Raw genomic sequence first — 18,353 nt, 5'->3', positions numbered from 1 at the left:
TTTTGGAATGTGTTGATGATAACTTCCTTTCCTAAATGATAGAGGAGCCAATGAGGAGAGGAGCTATGCTGGACCTTGTTTTCACCAACAAGGAGAGGCTGGTGGGGAATGTGAAGCTCAAGGGCAGCCTTGGCTGCAGTGACCGTGAAATGGTGGAGTTCAAGATCCTTAGGGCAGCAAGGAGGGCACGCAGCAAGCTTGCTGCCCTGGACTTCAGGAGAGCAGACTTTGGCCGCTTCAGGGATCTGCTTGGTAGAGTACCATGGGATAAAGCCCTGGAGGGAAGAGGGGCCAAAGAAAGCTGGTTAATATTCAAGGATCCCCTCCTCCAAGTTCAGGAGTGATGCATCCCAACAAAGAAGTCAGGCAAAAACACCAGGAGGCCTGCATTGATGAACAAGGAACCCTTGGACAATCTCAAACGCAAAAAGGAAGCCCACAGAGGGTGGAAGAAAGGACAGATAGCCTGGGGGGGAATACAGAGAAATTCAGCAGCCAGAGATCGGGTTAGGAAAGCTAAAGCCCTGATAGAATTAAATCTGGGCAGGGACATCAAGAGCAAGAAGAAAAGCTTCTACAGGTAGGTCAGTGATAAAAGGAAGACTAGGGAAAATGTGGGACATCTCTGGAAGGTAACGAGAGATCTGGTCACCCATGATGTGGAGAAGGCTGAGGTACTCAACAACTTTTTTGCCTCGATCTTCACAAGCAAGGGCTCTAGCCATACCACCCAAGTCACACGAGGCAAAGGCAGGAACTGGGAGAATGAAGAACTGCCCACTGTAGGAGACGATCAGGTTTGAGACCATCTAAGGAACCTGAAGGTGCACAAGTCCATAGGACCTGATGAGATGCATCCCGCAGGTCCTGAGGGAACTGGTGGATGAAGTTGCTAAGACACTATCCATCATATTTGAGAAGCCTTGGGTAAAGTTTCCACTGACTGGAAAAGGGGAAATAAACTCCCATTTTTAAAAACGGGAAAAGGAATACCCAGGGAACTGCAGACTGGTGAGTCTCACCTCTGTGCCTGGCAAGCTCATGGAGCAGATCCTCCTGGCAACTCTGCTAAGGCACATGGAAAATAAGGAGGTGAATGGTGACAGCCAACATGGCTTCAGTAATGGCAAATCTTACCTGACAAATTTGGTGGCCTTCTATGACATTGCAGTGTTGATGCATAAGGAGAGAGCAGGTGACATCATCTACGTGGGCTCATGCACAGCATTTGACACTGTCCCGTGTGACATCCTTGTCTCTAAATTGGGGGGACATGGATTTGAGGGATGGATCCATCCCTATTGGTGGATAAGGAATTGTCTGGATGGTCATACTCAAAGAGTTGTGATCAACAGTTCAATGTCCAAGTGGTGACAAGTGGCATTCCTCAGAGGTTGGTACTGGGACCAGTGCTGTTTAACATCTTTGACGACACGGACAGTGGGATTGAGTGCACTCTCAGCAAGTTTGCCGATGACACCAAGCTGTGTGGTGTGGTTGATGTGCTGGAGGGAAGGGATGCCATCCAGAGGGACCTGGGCAGGCTTGCGAGTTAGGCCTGTGTGAACCTCATGAAGTTCAACAAGGCCAAGTGCAAGGTCCTGTGCCTGGGTCAGGGCAATTCCAAGCACAAATACAGGCTGGGTGGAGAATTCATTGAGTGTAGTCCTGAGGAGAAGGACTTGGGGGTGTTGGCTGATAAGCTCAACATGAGCCAGCAATGTGTGCTTGCAGCCCAGAATGCCAACTGCATCCTGGGCTGTATCAAAAGAACCATGGCCAGCAGGGCGAGGGAGGTGATTCTGCCCTTCTACTTTGCTCTGGTGAGACCCCACTTGCGAGTACTGCATCCAGCTCTGGAGCCCTCAGCACAGGAAGGACACAGACCTGTTGGAGTGAGTCCAGAGGAGAGCCATGAAGATAGCCAGAGGGCTGGAGCACCTCTCCTGTGAGGACAGGCTGAGAGAGTTGGGGCTGTTCAGCCTGGAGGAGAGAAGGCTCTGAGGAGACCTTATAGCAGCTTTCCAGTACCCAAAGAGGGCCTGCAAGAAAGTTGGAGAGGGACTCTTTATCAGTGAGTGTAGTGATAGGCTGAGGGGTAACAGTTTTAAACTGAAAGAGGGTAGACTTAGATTGGATACCAGGAAGAAATTCTTTACTCTGAGGGTGGTGAGGCACTAGAACAGGTTGCCCAGGGAGATTGTGGATGCCCCTTCCCTGGAAGTGTTCAAGGCCAGGCTGGATGGGGCTTTGAGGAACCTGGTCTAGTGGGAGGTGTCCCTGCCTGTGGCAGGGGGGTTGGAACTAGATGATCTTTAAGGTCCCTTCCAATGCAAACCAGTCTATGAACTAGAAAATTTGTATGTGAAACATTTCATAGGTTCTGGATTACTGGGTTGTATTCAAATGGCTAAAGTATTCAAAGACATGTATGGATTGATTGAGCAGATGGAAAACTGAGTTCAGATTTCCAGTTCCAGTATCTGAATTTTATGTGTTAAAACACATGACATGCTGTAATTAACCACTGGATGTCACTCTTGCTTAACTTGTATGTTGGTTGCTGCAGATGTGTAGTACTATAACTGTCTGTTTCTCTATTAGCAGGTGTGTTGATATTAATATTTACAATATTAAACATCTTCAGATAGTGCATTCAGTTTTGAAAAATTATTAGCACCTGGAAAAGTACGGCAGGTGTCCATTGACTAATCCTGAAGAACTGTCATTAATTCTGCTAGAAAAAATAACAGACAAATATTGTTTGGTGTTTGCTTTAGAGTGCTATAACTATTATGTGGTCTATCTGATGGTTAAGTGAAGCTGAGCTTTCTCCAAGGCAGGTCACAAAGCTTAAGTGCATGCATTCAGTAGAGCATATCTGCACATGTACAGCTCAGATGTACTCTGTAGGCTCAGCATTTCCTAGACTCACCCAGCTGATGCACTCGGGTATATCCTTGCTCGTTCCAGAACAGGGAAGGCGGCTGCCAAGACAGTTCAATGCAGAGTGCTTTCCTGGGGGCAATTTGAGATTGGAATAGTGATGGTTGTTGGAAAGATAAATTGTTCTGGCTTCAAAGGCTTATGAACCATCAATCTTCTTCCAGGGGACGACAATGGACTTAACTGTGCATGTGCAGTATGCTTACTCTGAAATGGGGTGTGACACGTGGGGAAAATGGCAAGTAGGAGTCTTCTGGAACAGTCTGCAAGCTCTTGCAAAGAGGTTTTAGATTGTCCCGTGGGGTCCGAAGGGTTTATTGTTATAGTGGGTGAAGTGTTTAGGTATTATACAATGTGAAAGGATAATTCTACAAATTTATCAATTATACTTACTTTTCCAGAGCCATGTAAAATTTCATTGCTGAGTATCTCAGGTCAGAATATAAATACTTTTTGAAAATAAGTCAAATGACTAAAGAATGATTGCCTAGCACAGCAAAATTGCTTTTTCCTCCTCTTATACTTTCCTTCCCTCCTTATTTTTCTATAGACCAGACGAAGAAGAAGAACGGCTAGCTAGAAAGAGAGAGGAACGAAGACTACAGTCTCTTCAGAGGTAGGTCTTGACAGCTTGATATGTAGTTGTTCACTTCCTGGTGATATAGGAGTATTCTGTCCTTCTAAGGAATACACGGAGTACTAAACAAAGACGCATTATGGAGTTAGGCATGACAATGTCAGGTTTTCTACATACAGCATGACAAGAGGAGAGTCCTAACCAGACTAGTGCTAGCCTTGGAGCTGTCAGATGTGGGTTTGAATCCCCACAGACTGACAAGGAAATTGATCCTAGGCTTGCCACTTCCTAGTTATGTTTTTTGAATACTTATCTGCCAAGTAGCAGGTAGGCACCTTCAGTGATGCTTGCTGTTTTCTCTTGAACTCAGATTCATTGTTAATATAAGCAGAGACTGCAGGGAGCAAGGCATACTTCCAAATAAGACCCCTCGTGGAGCTTTTGTATGAAGACATTAAGTTTCTCTATTATGAATGTATGTAAGAAGACAAGGCAGGTGGGCAAACATGGCTTGGTTTGCTCAAACATGTTACATTTCTTACTGGGCACAAAAGTGGGAGCCAATAAGGTTCTCTTACAGATGTACCTACTCTCTCTCATGTCTCTGACTGGCAGGAGCTGCGAGAATCACTCTTAACTCCATGCAAATCTGGTTTCTGGTTCTGAACTGCCAGGTTATGTACCAAATACAGCAACTGTTTGCCCTGAATCTGACAACAGTTATGGCTCTGAAGTAGGTGCTGTGGTATTAGGAAGCAGACTAGATTCTGTTGTTATGGGTTAAATTGAAGTGTCCTTTAGCCTTGTGTGAAATTCCTAAAGCTGTTGGCCGTAGAAAGAATTAGAATAAGATACAATGCGGATGTTTAACAAGAAAAGCTTTGCACCTAAGTCAAGCTCTGAAAAATTCTGAGTGGTTAGTTTTGTTTCTGTTAGAGCTATTGCATACTAGCAGTTTAATATAGCTATTTATTTCAGTTTTCTACTAGCTGTGTAATACCATTTAGTAGCTTTTAAAACTTAAACTTTTTGTTCTGCGCAAATTTTGTTCTTAACAGCACAGATTTACTGTTGCAGTAATGTGTATTCTGCACTTGTTTAGGAAAGTGTAAGTTTTAAAGTAACTCTGTGCAGAGGGAAGATGAGAATTTAGATGTCTCCTAGAGTAGTTGAGCTAGAATTACTGTTTTGAAAATGTGTATTTTTGAGTGTAATGGTGCCACTAATTTAACCCTTTGGACTGTGTGTAGAGGCATTCTACTTCTGATGTAACTGCAAGCTTCTGATGGCAAGAGCATTCTTATTTTTCTTTCATGCCCAAGGCACAATGTTCCTTAGCTTTATGCTATGCCAATTTGTTTTGCAGAAAGCTATTCACATTTCTGTGAGGTTTTTTTAGGTTGTTTTTTTTTTATTCTGTTGGGTCAGTTCAGTGAACAGCCTTAGTATGTATCTATAAGATTGCTGGGATCCACAGGATGCAAGGACAGCATGAATCCAGGGATGGGAGAAAAGCAAAGAAAGCATTTATTTGGGGATAGAGCAGAAAGCAGTACTTCCCCTTTCACCATTGCAAGGAAGTGTCAAACTTTATCCAAGGAGAGAATGGATGCAAACTTGTTTTCATAAACATCTTAATTTGTGAGCTGAAAGTGTCATATTTGAATGTGCAGGGAAGGGTAAGAAATAAGTGACTGGTTTAGGAAATATGCTTGCACATAGTTGTACCACAGTTTATCAGATAAGTGATGTTGAAGACTTGCAATGGATCAGAAAAAGGGAAATTTTCCACCTGTTAATCCACTTCTATCTAGTCATGGTACAACAGAGAGTGCTAGTGTGAAGGTGATGTTTCTCCTGTAATGATTTTGTTCCCTTATAAAGAGGCAGGATCCTGTGAGGAATATCAACATTTTGTTGCGTGTCAAAACCATGTGCCTTGTTGTGGTGAAATGTAGACCCTTAGTATTATGCCACATTGCTTAGTTAAATTAACATTTACCTACGTTTACTATAAAGCAAAGGCACAGGGGATGACTGTGTACCGTAACCTCTCACCTGTGATTTGTGTATTCACTCTAGGTTCTTGGTACAGTTAATCTGTAGGAAGTCTGCCACTTCTGGAGTGTAAGGTTTGCTGCGCACACACAGAGCAAGTGGTATTGCAGGAGGCAATTAGCAATGCAGAGCTAAGACCAACTCCATTCCTGAATTAAGCCTAGGAACAAGGATTGCTGGGAGCAGACTGCTCTGCCAGAATGATTGCTGCAGGCTTAGAGTAGCAGCCCTCTTTCCTAGCTTCTTATGAGTGTGTCTACGAAACAGATAAACCGTTCTAATTGCAGGAGAGAACTTAGCAGCAGCCCTGGGGTATTTCCCATGTTCGGAACACGCGCACCTATTGTGTGTGTGGCTGGGGAGGGACTGCTAGGGTCATGGGAAAATGCAATGAGTAGGCCGCTTCCAGCACCTCGCTCTAGCTGCTGCTTACTTTTGCAAGTCCTTAGCAGGGTGAATTTCTAGTAGCAGGCTGTAGAACAGATTAATAGTCTCAATGAGCGATTTTTGACCAGCAAACTGTGGGGAGGAAAACACTGTATTGTACTGTATGGTCTTTCCCTTCTACAAGCTGTGAAGTTTTTGCATAGTTTCTGAAAATGGCTGGGTAGATATTCAGATAAAAAGTGTGGGAGGAAAATAGGCACAGTGTTGACCTTGTCTGTCTGGGGGTTTCTGTGTGTGTTTGTTTTTTTTTCATCTGCGTGACACAGCTAGTTCATGTACAGCTAGCTGTTCAGATCAGTTAGTAATGGAAGGAGAACAGGACCAGTCTGAGCTTCACTTCATGGTGTTCCATTAGTGAATGGTAAAAACAAAGTAAGGAGGCCCAAGTTACATAGTTTGTGATTAACGCAAGCTTCAAGATAATTGCAGCATCTAGCATTTTTTTAGCTTTTCAGGCACACAGTAAGTGTCTGCTTTGTAAGTTTAAAATTTGTTTGTGTTAAGTATCCATAATAAACTGAATTTTAGGAAGTGTTGTTCTGGAATACCTAAATGGCCATTACAATGAAGAGTAAGGGTAATAACACTGGCCCTCTGCTTGTCTTCAAAAGGAAGAAACTAGCTGTCATTTCACGGAAAAGGTTGAAAATCACTGCTGAAATGTAGAGTTTGCACTTACAGTGAGGGGAAGGAAACCCTGAGTTCAATTTTTGACTAAAAATACTGAAAGAGGACAGATATCTTACTGCATAGTTTTAGTCCTTTATTTGACTTCATGTCATCTCTAGCATCTAAAATAATTTTTAAACATAGCAACAAGTAGTGAGTCTTTTTCAGTACAATCATTTAAGTATTTACAGCTGCAAATACATGCTACGTTTATATGTTAAATTTATGCAATTTATAAACCATGATATATATGTTAGAAGTTGATAAACCAATGAAAAGCAATGAGGTCTTGAATAAGATAAACCGCCAAGTTGTAATTTGGTGGTGTAATGGTAAGGGAGAACCATTGCACTGGAGGGGGGAAGAAAGGATTGCAGTTCACTTGTGAAGAACCAAGTATGGAAAACCATGTGAATTGTTAGTATTAGGAAAAATACTTTCTTGGCTTAACAGCAGTGGGGACAACTTGCATGAAGAGCCAAGAATTTAGCATGTAGAAGATGGAATAATAGCAGTAGGTTAAGAAACAGAACTAACTCAGAAGACTGTAATACGACTTCAGTTGATCATAATGTAAGATGTGAACAAGTGCAGCAAACCACCTCTGGGTGGCTGATTCAGTGACTGCCTGGTCAGAATTGTCTGATTCTTCTCAGTTGATAAATAGCTAAGCCTTATTTACTGCGCAGGGATTTAGTCATGGGTGATGTGATATGATATAGTTGTGGCTGCCTGTCAAATGTTTTGCAGTGTTTTGCAAATATTAATGGTTTTATCCTTCAAATTTAAACAATGTAAGAATTGTAAATGTTTGGTGGGTTTATTTTGAATAGCCTAGGGAGGTATTCTAAACTGTTTCTGAGGTTTAAGGCCTGCACAGACTGATTTTAATTTTTTTTTTTTTCCCCCACCCCTTTACCCTTCTTATGCAGATACTTAGTGCTGTCTGTGTTCAGGGCAGGTTCAGACTGACTGCTGAAATAGTGAGATTTCAGTTGAAACTACGGCAGCGAGTCTCCATTATTTCAGACAAGGTTTGCAAAACAGTGAAGAACATGCCATTAGTACCACCAGTGAAAAAAAAAAAAAACAACTTGAGGTCACAATGTCTCACAGAAACTATACAGAAATAAAGATTGACTTTATGCAGCAGAAGGCTGCTTTAAGCAGAATCTCTCTATTCTCTTCCTGAGATCCTTTGCTTTGTATAATGTCTTCCTCTTATGCAATACAGAATGCAGGAATCCTGTGGTCAGGTCAAGTAGGTAAACTTGACTCCTCTTCCTGTTCTCTTCAACCTCTCAGTCCTGACTTTCCTCCTCTGCATGAATTTAATTTCGTCGCCCTGATTCCCTTGTTCCTTCTCCTCCTGCAGCTTGGCCAGGTTGCTTTGTTTCCTATGCTGCCTGGGCCGAATAGTGTAAAGGGATATAAGGGAGATGGGTATCTCAGGGAAATAGTAGTAGAAGGTTTTGAGTCAGTCTTTCTTGTTTGGTTTTCTCATCATGCTTTATCTGCATGCTTTCCAGAAGTGCAGTTGCAGGCAAAGGCCATTTCAGCCCTTCAGCTCTGTAGAAAGCAGGATAATTGCTTCTGAGGACACACAGGATCTGATTAGCAGTAGGAATTGTTTGGAGGTGGAATATGCATAGGGCAGATGGGTTCTTTGGTGAATTAAGCTGTCAGTGCTTAACAGCTTTCTGCTGAATATGTGCAAATTAGAATAGGGTGAAAGTCAAAACTTGTCTAACTGGGTTGAATTTTGATAGAGGCAACAATGTATATTTTTTTTGTTAGAGGAATGTTGTTTTGCCAAATTCTATGTCCTTTCCTGAAAATATATAGATTCTGTATCATCCTAGTGAAACAGCTGTGTATGAGCTTTTTTGTTTGCTTTTAAACTAAGCAAAATAGATGTTCCCATTGTTGAAATATAGGAAAATTATCTGAGGAATAATGGAACGATTTCCATTTAAACTTCCTTCATTTTTGTCCTTTCACCTTTGCAGAGTGGAGGGGAGGAAGGGGAAGAAGAAATTGACTTGTCAGACACTTGGTTTTTGTGAATAATTAAAGTTTGGCAACATTAGATACAGTCTTGAAACCTGTCTTATGATTAGGCATCCAATTTTTATATAGCACAATAATTTAATCTCTGCATGGATGCCATACTGGATTTTAGAAACTAGTGGGTTTCACTTGCTGTACTGCTTACACAAAACAGTAATACACCTTTTATCTCTGTAGAATTATTACAGTGAATTAGGATTCTGAAACACACTGTATTCACTGCTGAATTTGAGTTACGCTCCCTGCTGGAAAGCATTAGAGAATCTTCCAATATTGTGCCTTGCTTCTTACATATAAATGAATAACTCAGTGTGTGTACGTGTACATATATATGGACGCATTACTTCTATATAGAAAAAAATATTGTTCTTTATAGTTGCAAATATATCTCATTTTGACATTATTGATTAGTGAGAAGTTATAGGGGATCTTATAGATACATAAAGCGTATCTAGAAAGATATGATATGTAGCTGATAAATGTGATTTTTTTGGGGGGCATTTGTAATTGCATACTAATTTAGAAACTGCAGTTGTCTCAGATGTAATTGTCATATTTTGCTTACAGCTCGAAACAGTCAATGTTCTTATGCCTTCATTTGTTGCAGGAAACATGAAAGAAAAATGAAGCATGATGAAATACGTAAGAAGTATGGTATGTGGTAATCTTGTTCTGATACTTAGTATCTAAATTGACTCCTTTTTCCTAATTATTATTCAAATTCACAGCAGGAACAAGCTGCTTTATGAGCAGCAGAAGTAATCAAGCCCAGTTTCCTACCGATGCATGTCTTCTATCACCTGAACACCTGATCTCATCGCTGTTATGCTCCTGTTCTCTTCCTGCTCTGACTCTCCCAGCAGGCAAGAGACAATGTGCTGGGTGGGGTGTTCAATATATTGATTAAAATAAGTAGTTCTTTTTGTCTCTTCCTAAGTAGGAGCGCTGATTTTTTTTTTTATTTCTTTTTTAGGCGTGTGGGGGATGCGTTTGTTCTTGAACTTGATTAACCAATCTAGTTGAAATTGGCTAGTAGACTCATGGTTATTGAAGGAGGATAGACTGACAACCAGATAGCAAGCTTTTTAAATCAAGCTTAAAAAAGAAGGATGGAGGATGCAGCCTAACATAGGGATTAAAATTGATGGTTTTTTCTTTGTTTTTAAGTGAAGCTGTTGTCTGATAGGAGAAGCATATCGCAAGACTATAGGACCTGCTGTGTTGTATAGGAGGCTCTTATTATCTAGTCTTGTCAGTGCTTGCACTTTGCATTTGATTGTTCATAGGGTTAATAGTACTGTGTATTCAGAGACAGATATGCTAAAACTACACTGCACTTTTTATTATGCAAATTGCACTAATGTCAGAGAAGGTGATTCTAGGGGTCTGAACAGTCACTCAGAACTGTTAATTTTCATCCTCTTGTTAAACTGATTGGCAGAGTCTGGGAATGCCTTCATGAATCTGCAGCCTGCCCTTTGGCTGATGCAGGAGTGATACAGACAATCTCTGTAGGGATTTCTCTGCCTGGGGAACATTTGCAAAAGCATGCTCCTTTGCTGGAATGGGGGGAAAAATTTAGTGCGAAGCTTGGGCTGCAGGGGGATGAATGTTGTAGAAACTAGAACTAGTTTTTGTTATACATCAGTCATGAACAGCGGTATCTTATAGGATAATTGACCCTGTATCCCAACTACAGTTCAGTTTCAAGAGCTTTGTTTGAGTGGTTGATGACAGTAGTCCAGATTTAAAAAAAAAAAAAAACAACAACAAAACAAAACCAAAAAACCAACCAAACAAAATCCAAACAACAACACAGTACACCACGGACTTTTTGTGTTTGTTTCTCCTTAGAAGACATCTAAGAGTCAATCTCAACAAGTTTGAATCATTGGGATAGATCTGGTGAAGAACTTAAGACGATGGCTGTGTCTCCAAAATAATATGCAGCACTCTACAGATATAGATATAACTTTGCATCTCTTTGAGCCAGTGCAGCTAAGAGTGTTGAACAAGGTCTTGAATTCAGTATAGCAGTTGGTGTATCAAAGCAGTGCTTTGGAGTTAAGTGACGGTTCAAAAGGCTGCATTCAGTTATATTCCGCTTGTGAAACTAATTCACTTGTCTCTGGATGGTCCTATATTTTAGTGATGACAATTCTCTCTCTTCAGTGCTTAACTTTCAGACTTTTGTGGAATGCTTTGTTGGATCTCATTGGAGTACTTGAGTTTCCTGAGGAATTCAACTGTGTAATTCTGTGCCTCTGGAATACATACACCAAATTCAACAAATCTTGCTTGTAGCTATACTATGCACACAGTCATATGAGAGCTAGTGTCATTTTGCCTCCACTTGAAGTGTGTTAGTCTATCAGTGACTTAATTAGAAACAAGTTCATACATTCATTGCGTTAATGGAAGGTGTACCTTCTTATAAGGAGTGAGGCATATTTATTTCTTCATGCAGTTATGTTTTGCAATGCAGTTTATCCACAAAAGATTGTAATACAACTATAAAACTTCAATTCCAGTAGCAAACTTCTACATAAAGTTTATTCATTGACAGGTTTGCTTTATTGCATGCTCAAAGATTAATATATATTGTCAGATATATCAGTTTGAGGCCTGGATTCTCATGATTCATTTTTGTCCCAAAGAAAAATGTAACTCTTATATGAATAGTTGGCACATACTGAAAGGATGTGTGTAACTGAGGAAAAATGAAAGACAAAACATGCATACATTCTGAAATTCCTAAATATTATTGCTGATTGTATAGTTTTTATTCTGATAACATACAGACAAATGATTGTCAAAATAATTCAGTGAGACTATTATAATAGAGTAAGTCTTGCTATAGCCTTGGATCTTCTGTCTTCATTTTTCACTGTCTAGTAAATACATATGTTAGCATATTAAATATAATCTAATAAAAACTGCTGCAAATAATTATGGAGACACTAGATTATTTTACACTCTTACGCACTGCAGAGAGGATTCTTACTTAAGTAGGCATGGATGAGTGGCAGAATGACAATGACTTTGTTAACCTGACTCTGTAGATTAAAATGATCATGCCTGAAATTTCAGTATTTGGTTGGGTTTAAGGGAATGCCTTTTCCCATTTCATCCACCAGCTTTCCTTACCCCATTTAAATGGTAATTACACATTTATAATGCATTGCAGGTGTCACTCTAGCCACAGTCCTTTGGGAGCATTGGAAGCAATAGAGAGCTTTAGCAACCAGGAATACACTTAGAATTGTTTCTTTCTTGCACAATTTGATAGTATTTTTCATTTGCTCACATATATGAATGCAATATGATTACACAAATTATATGTTGACTGTTAGAAAATTTTAAAGTAGAATTCAGAGTACTTTTGCAGCTTGTGTAGTATACAAAGGAACTGCAATTTAATTGCTGCTACATTTGCTGCTATTGTATGTTCAGTATAGCAATAGTGAGAGCTGCTTTATTTATTTATTTCAGGATTCTGCCTGGTATTAGTTGAAGGATTCTATCTCTTCATTTTTACAAAATTATTGCCTTTCATGATTTTGGGCTTCCACACCACTTGCTTCAGTTCTGCAAAGGTTTTGATCAGCTAATTTAATGATATGTAATCCTATCTCCTTTATTTTATTTTTATATTCAGTAGTTTGTTACAGTAAATGTTCCTTCTGTTCAAGGTAGATACTTTATCTTGATCATCTTTAGTGTTCTGAATGCAAAGCAGGGAAATCTTGTATTCCTATACACTTAAAGCTATTTAGTTTTTATGTTAAGAATAGAGTTGTTAATCTGGGGGTTAAAGAGGAAAATTGTAATAAGGGGTGAAGACATGCAGCAAAGTAGTTCATTTTTTTGCAGTGTTTACAGTCTTTTGTAAATATTGTGCCTGTTAATTCTATTTTTGGGCAGTGCTGATATGTGATGTGATAAGAGTCAGATATCAGTGTCTGAGAAGCTGCATAGTATAGAATATAAATGAATATGCTGGAAAGAGGTATTAATTTCTTAAAATTGCTTTGTCATTTCATACATATTAAGAGGACCCATTACTTACAAGCTAATGAAAGATACTTGACTACCTTTCAAATTTTGGAGTGTTTCTTAAATACTGCTAAGTAGGTCAAATATTAACTTCAAAGTGAAGGTAAATAGAAGCAAGATGTTACAAGTAGTTGTAAGTGTCCTTTGTGTCAATATTGAAGTTCAGCAGTAACATGTAATGGACTTTACTGCAAACAAGACTCATGAACCTACAAACATCTAGCTTCTCTGAACCTGCAAGTGTAGATTACAAGTTGGGTAGTCACCCTCATGTCAAATGGAAAACAGTCGAGAGAGACAACTCATGTCTGGTTCAAGGCAGTACGTGAGCTTCAGTTGAACCAGACATGCTATCCAATTAGCATAGGCTTGCAGCTCCTCTTAGAGTGTCACGGCTAAGAGCAGCTGTGGCAGTGACATGAGCTTTTTGTCGTGTTTTTTTTTATACGTCTCTCTAGATTGTCCACATACTGGAGCCTGATCCAGCTTATTCAGTAAGAATTGGTGCAAGTGATGAGCTGCTGTCTCCCTCCTCTCACTTAATGTAATTTTATTATGTACTTAAAATGCTGAGGATAAAAGAAATTTAAACACAGGATGCAGTCTTGAGAGCAAGACTGAGAGCAAGGTCTATCGGATGTTGTAACCGCTGTGGTTATCCTCATTTGGAAGGAGGGCTTGCCATTTCTCTGAGTACCTTCTTTCCCAGGAGATGAATTTGTGAAGTCACGACCAATATTACTCACACTGAATTGACCCATAGTTCTTAAGGCCTGTTTAGTTCCAATATTGTACAATAGAAGAGATCGGAGAACTTAAAGTTAAAACATACTAATGCCTGATTGGTGGTAATTATATCTGTTCATTGCTAAATATAATTCAGTAAAATTAAAGCAAGTTTACTCCTGGGAATAGCATTTATAGTAACAAGTAAAAAAATGACACATTCACTTGAAATGAGGGCTACAAAGATGATTAGGGGACTAGAACATCTCTCTCATGAAGAAAGGCTGAGGGACTTGGGTCTTTTCAGTCTGGAAAAAAGAAGACTGGGGGGAGTGTCTTATCAATGCTTATAAATACTTAAAGGGTGGGTGTCAGGAGGATGGGACCAGGCTCTTTTCAGTGGTGCCCAGTGTCAGGACGAAAGGTAACAGACACAAACTTGAACATAAGAAGTTCCATCTCAACAGAGGAGGAACTTCTTTATTTTGAGGGTGACAAAGCACTGGAAAACAGGCTTCCCAGAGAGGTGGTGGAGTCTCCATCTCTGGAGACATTGAAAACCCTCCTGGACACGTTCCTGTGCAACCTGCTCTAGGTGACCCTGCCCTGGCAGGGGGTTGGACTAGATGATCTCCAGAGGTCCCTTCCAACCCTTACCATTCTGTGAAATATGAGGACTAGTTATCTAAAATGGCTTTTGGCTGAGTGTTTTAGGGGAGGGGCAGTAAAAGCATATTTGCTTCTCAGAGTGGTATAGGAAAAGTTTATCAGGAATCTTACACTGCTGATTAATTTGAAACTGGCACTACTGGATGTAGAACACCGTTTCCATTGGATTTCAGCTCTTCAAGCTGTAAGAGAACAGTGTGTAGTGTTTTACTGTGCTACTTTCAGACTTACGAAAGTAAGTAAGTATTTGTCTTGAATGAAATATTAGAAAGACAGAATAAATGCTTGCCAGACGACAGAGAGAGAAGTATGCAACCTAAGTTAATTTTGTCAGGGAGTCTTGTATTACCTCTTGCCACTCTGGAAAATTTTTTTAAGTTTGGTGCCTTGAATTTGAAGTGGAACTTAATGCAATGACAATTGTAATAAAAATATTAATTTCTAGTACTGTTGCTAATTTTCTGTAACAGTTGTGTAGATGTGCTTTGTGTTTGGAAGGGGTGAAAGACAAAAGTACTGCAAAAATTTTTAAAAATTGGACTACTCAGTTGTCTTTCAGGTAACTAAATATTTTTTTTAAAGAATTTTTTTAAAGAATTACAGAAAGGGGTGGTACTTTTCACGCAAGGTACTATGCCAAGTAAATAGACTGTATTTCATGTTACCTGGCTGAAGCCTTATAAATGTGATCAGCTTACCTGTTCTTTGCCAAGAGAAGGCCATTATGTATGAGGGCTGGTTTTGATTTTTAATTTTTTACAAATTGACTGCTTCTGATTTTGTCAACTTGAGTAATTATAGGATTTTTTTTATACTTATTCCTTAATATTTGTTGTTCCCTACCATGTAGTTAGTTGCAGTTACTGATGAAATAATCAACACTAAGCAGTTGTGCAACTTGATTGACATATTGAAATAACCTGGCAGTTCAAAAGAAGTGCAACAACTGCAACAAGGTAGACAAAAGTACAGTGTTCCTTCAGTGCCATTAGCTTTTGACTTTCAGATAGAACAGTGAGTGTTCGGTATCTGGGTGCAGGTGGAAAAGAGGTCTGGTATGAAAAGGTCTGAGGGGAGCTCTTTTGGCAGTGACGAGTGTAATCTTTCTCTTCCACTATTCTGAATCTGAACACTTGTGAATTGGGGTTGTTTGGTTTAGCTGTTTTCTGTCTCCATGCCCTAATCAAATGAGCTAGAGAAGAGTCTAGGCTTGCCAGACATCAGCGTAAAAATCTTGGTAGAAAAGATAGCGGTAGCGTTCCTGTTCTTTCACAACAAAAGGTCCGCCTCGACTCTTATGGGACTCCATTATTTTCCATATGCACTTCTGCCTAGCCCAAAACTGATGTGTGGTTTAAAGTCTCTTGGAAATAATTGCTGTATGAAACAGCGATTGCTCAACTAACCCTTATAGAAGATGGTACGCATATCCAGACACTCAGTATAATTGGATGGCTTTGCAATGCTTTCTGTGACAGTGTTCTGGTAAAATCATAAAGAACCTTCATGATGGAAATGTACTGCAACCTGGATGAAGTGATGCTCTTGTTCTGGTCCCCGGAGGTTTTGGTGCATGTAGAAGTCATCTTCATTTGTTCTTAGATGTTATTGTCCTGTTGCAGAAATGCTGGAGGTAGCTGAATGTGACAGATGGTTGTGTATAATCAAAGTAGAACTAAGTCAAAGTAGCAGGATCTTACATCTTAAAAGGATGATGATCTTCTTATAACTTCAATTTATAAACTTGCCAGTCCGAATCTGTTCTTCCTGAGCCATATCGGTGCTTAGATTTTTGTAGACTTGACTCTCAGAAATGCATTTTGTAGGGTATACCTCACAAATGAGAAATGTTTTTTTGGGTAAGGATTTTTCATAAAGAAATGTTCTCTCCCTGCTGAATCATGAAATACTTATGATAATAGTCTGAGAAATAAGAGTGCTTAAGACACTATCAATTTATTATTACACTTGAGCGTGCGGGTAATAAAGCAATTGTTACAAGACAAGAATTGCCTTTTGGTTTTGTTATATGGAGTACCTATTACAGCGGGGTCAGTAACTCAAGGGGTTTATGTGATACTGGTAAGAAAATTATAAATGCAATCCTGTTTTGTTTTACAGGTCTTCTCCAGGATTCTGATAATCCATACAGCAGATTTGAAAATGAATAAATCCAAGCACCGGCCACTAGAGCTGTAATTCCAGAATATGGGAAAATAGTTTGTCTTCATTTGCGTTTTGCTCTTTCTTTCCCAAAGGTTTTTTCTTCCTGGTTGTAAAACTAGGAGTGTTATATAAAGACTTCATGAAATAGATGTTTCTATCTTCTTCTACCTATATAGAACTAACTTTTTTTATAAATGCTTTTTTGGTTGTTGAAATGTCAGCTGATTTATTTTTTTTTTTATGGTGACATTTAAGTGTGAGGTTGTATCTTTCCTCCTCTTAGTACTGTGTTTTGTTACCTGGTGTAGATGGCAAGTCACAATCATGTGTTTGAATTCAGTCTTAACTGCCACTTAAACAGTTATTCCCATGTTCCTGAATAAAGATTTTTTTTTTTCTACTCTATTTTTTTTTTATAAAAATAGAAGGCAACATGGAAGCACAGCTTCACACAGCTGAAGTAACTGATGTTGGTATCAATGAGAAATTACACCAGGCACATTCTTATGTACTACCATAATGTGAGAATTGGGTGATAAAAAGATCTTCAAGAGTATAATGCCTAAAGGTTGACAACATCTTTGAATAATTCAGCTCAGCTGTGGAAATGTTAATATGTTTCAGATATATCACTGATGTCGGAAAGAAATTACTTCAGTTATCAAAATTGGAAGAAGGTCATTTTTGAAATAAATGTAGTTAGTGTGCCTAAACTTAAGAAGAAATATCAGCCTGTGTGAACACTTATTAACAAAAAAAGACCCCGAAATAAAACACCAAAAAACCATTGCCCAGATTCTGCAGTTTACCAGGATTCACCCTGGCAAGCCCACCCAACTGCTTGCCTCCCTCTCTGCCTACATTGGGATCATGGGGAGAATGGGAACAGCAATAGCAAGAAAACTCTTGAGCTGAGATAAAGACAATTTAGTAAGGAAAGAAAAGGAGGGTAGGGGAAGCAACTCATGCTGTGGCAATCATCACCTCCTGGAAGTAGACTTCTGCCTCCCCTACCCTCAGTTCTTGTTGCTGAGCATGATCTTGTATCTTCAGTCAGTTCCGGCCAGTTGTCCTACTGTGTCCCCTCCCAGCCTCTTGCCCGCCCCCTGCCCGCTTGCTGGAGCGGGCAGAGTGGGGGGAAATGAAATGTTGATGCTGTGCAAGCAACATTCAGCAAAAGCCAAAGCACTGGTGTTACCAGCACTGTTCTAGCCACAAACCCAAAGAAAAGCACCTTATGGGCTGCCATGAAGAAAGTTACCTATGTGCCAGCCAGACCCAGTACAGTAAGAAAGCAGTATTTTTTAACCTCTTATTGTTCTTTTGATATTTCCATAATGTGATTTATTTCCTTTCTTTTCGTAGAGGTGTTTTATTGAGCATTTTCACTAGCTTACCAGTATGATGCAACAAGCAAAGAGCTCTTCTTCCCCCACCCCCTCAATACAAGATCCAGTTTATTATGTACAGTTTAAATAACCTTCCTTGCTGTGTATTATCCGTTAAACAAATGTACAGTATTGAAGATGTTCATGTTATTTTTATCAATGTTCCCGAAATAAACACTTTAATATCTTTAATTTGGTTGTTTAGTTCTGTTGTTCTGTACAATTTTAAATTAACTTGGTTTAGAAGTGATCAAGGATGAGTTTAGAAGAATGGAAAGGATACGTTTTTGCTTCTGCTGTTTTTCTGACAGCAGAATAAAATCTTAACAGCACACAGGTGTGGTGGGAGTTAAATCTTGCCTGTGGGTGATGTGGTAAATTGCTATTCCTTCCACTGCCAAAGAACCTGCCTCTATTTAGGCTTTAGTAACTAACGCTTTATCACCAATTTTGGTACAGTGTTCACTTACATTCTTTCACTGTTTTAACCTCTAAACAGTTTCTCTGTATATAGTTTCTCAGGAATTTATATAAAAATGCTTCCTATTCCTCAATCTGTATTGTAAATAGTGTTAATGGAA

At 39.5% G+C, this 18,353-nt stretch overlaps 1 protein-coding gene across 3 annotated transcripts in view; it reads left to right on the top strand.

Annotated features, from left to right (window-relative positions):
* Positions 1–17,964, top strand: part of LOC128905361 (pituitary tumor-transforming gene 1 protein-interacting protein-like) — a 34,244-nt gene extending 16,280 nt beyond the window's left edge. For 2 of the 3 annotated variants that reach the window (XM_054191361.1, XM_054191362.1), the window contains 4 exons: positions 3,497–3,562; positions 9,375–9,421; positions 9,496–9,630; positions 16,340–17,964. In XM_054191361.1, coding sequence (XP_054047336.1) covers positions 3,497–3,562; positions 9,375–9,421; positions 9,496–9,630; positions 16,340–16,389 — 298 coding nt within the window. In that variant the 3' untranslated portion in view covers positions 16,390–17,964. The remainder of the gene's footprint in view (positions 1–3,496; positions 3,563–9,374; positions 9,422–9,495; positions 9,631–16,339) is intronic. The other variant, XM_054191363.1, reaches the window with a different exon arrangement.
* Positions 17,965–18,353: the final 389 nt, after the last annotated feature.

Source organism: Rissa tridactyla, chromosome 2 (genome assembly GCF_028500815.1).
Source record: "Rissa tridactyla isolate bRisTri1 chromosome 2, bRisTri1.patW.cur.20221130, whole genome shotgun sequence".
In the NCBI taxonomy this organism is placed as follows: domain Eukaryota; kingdom Metazoa; phylum Chordata; class Aves; order Charadriiformes; family Laridae; genus Rissa; species Rissa tridactyla.
The sequence above is the reverse complement of the archived record's forward strand: the minus strand, read 5'-3'. Positions and strand labels throughout refer to the sequence as shown.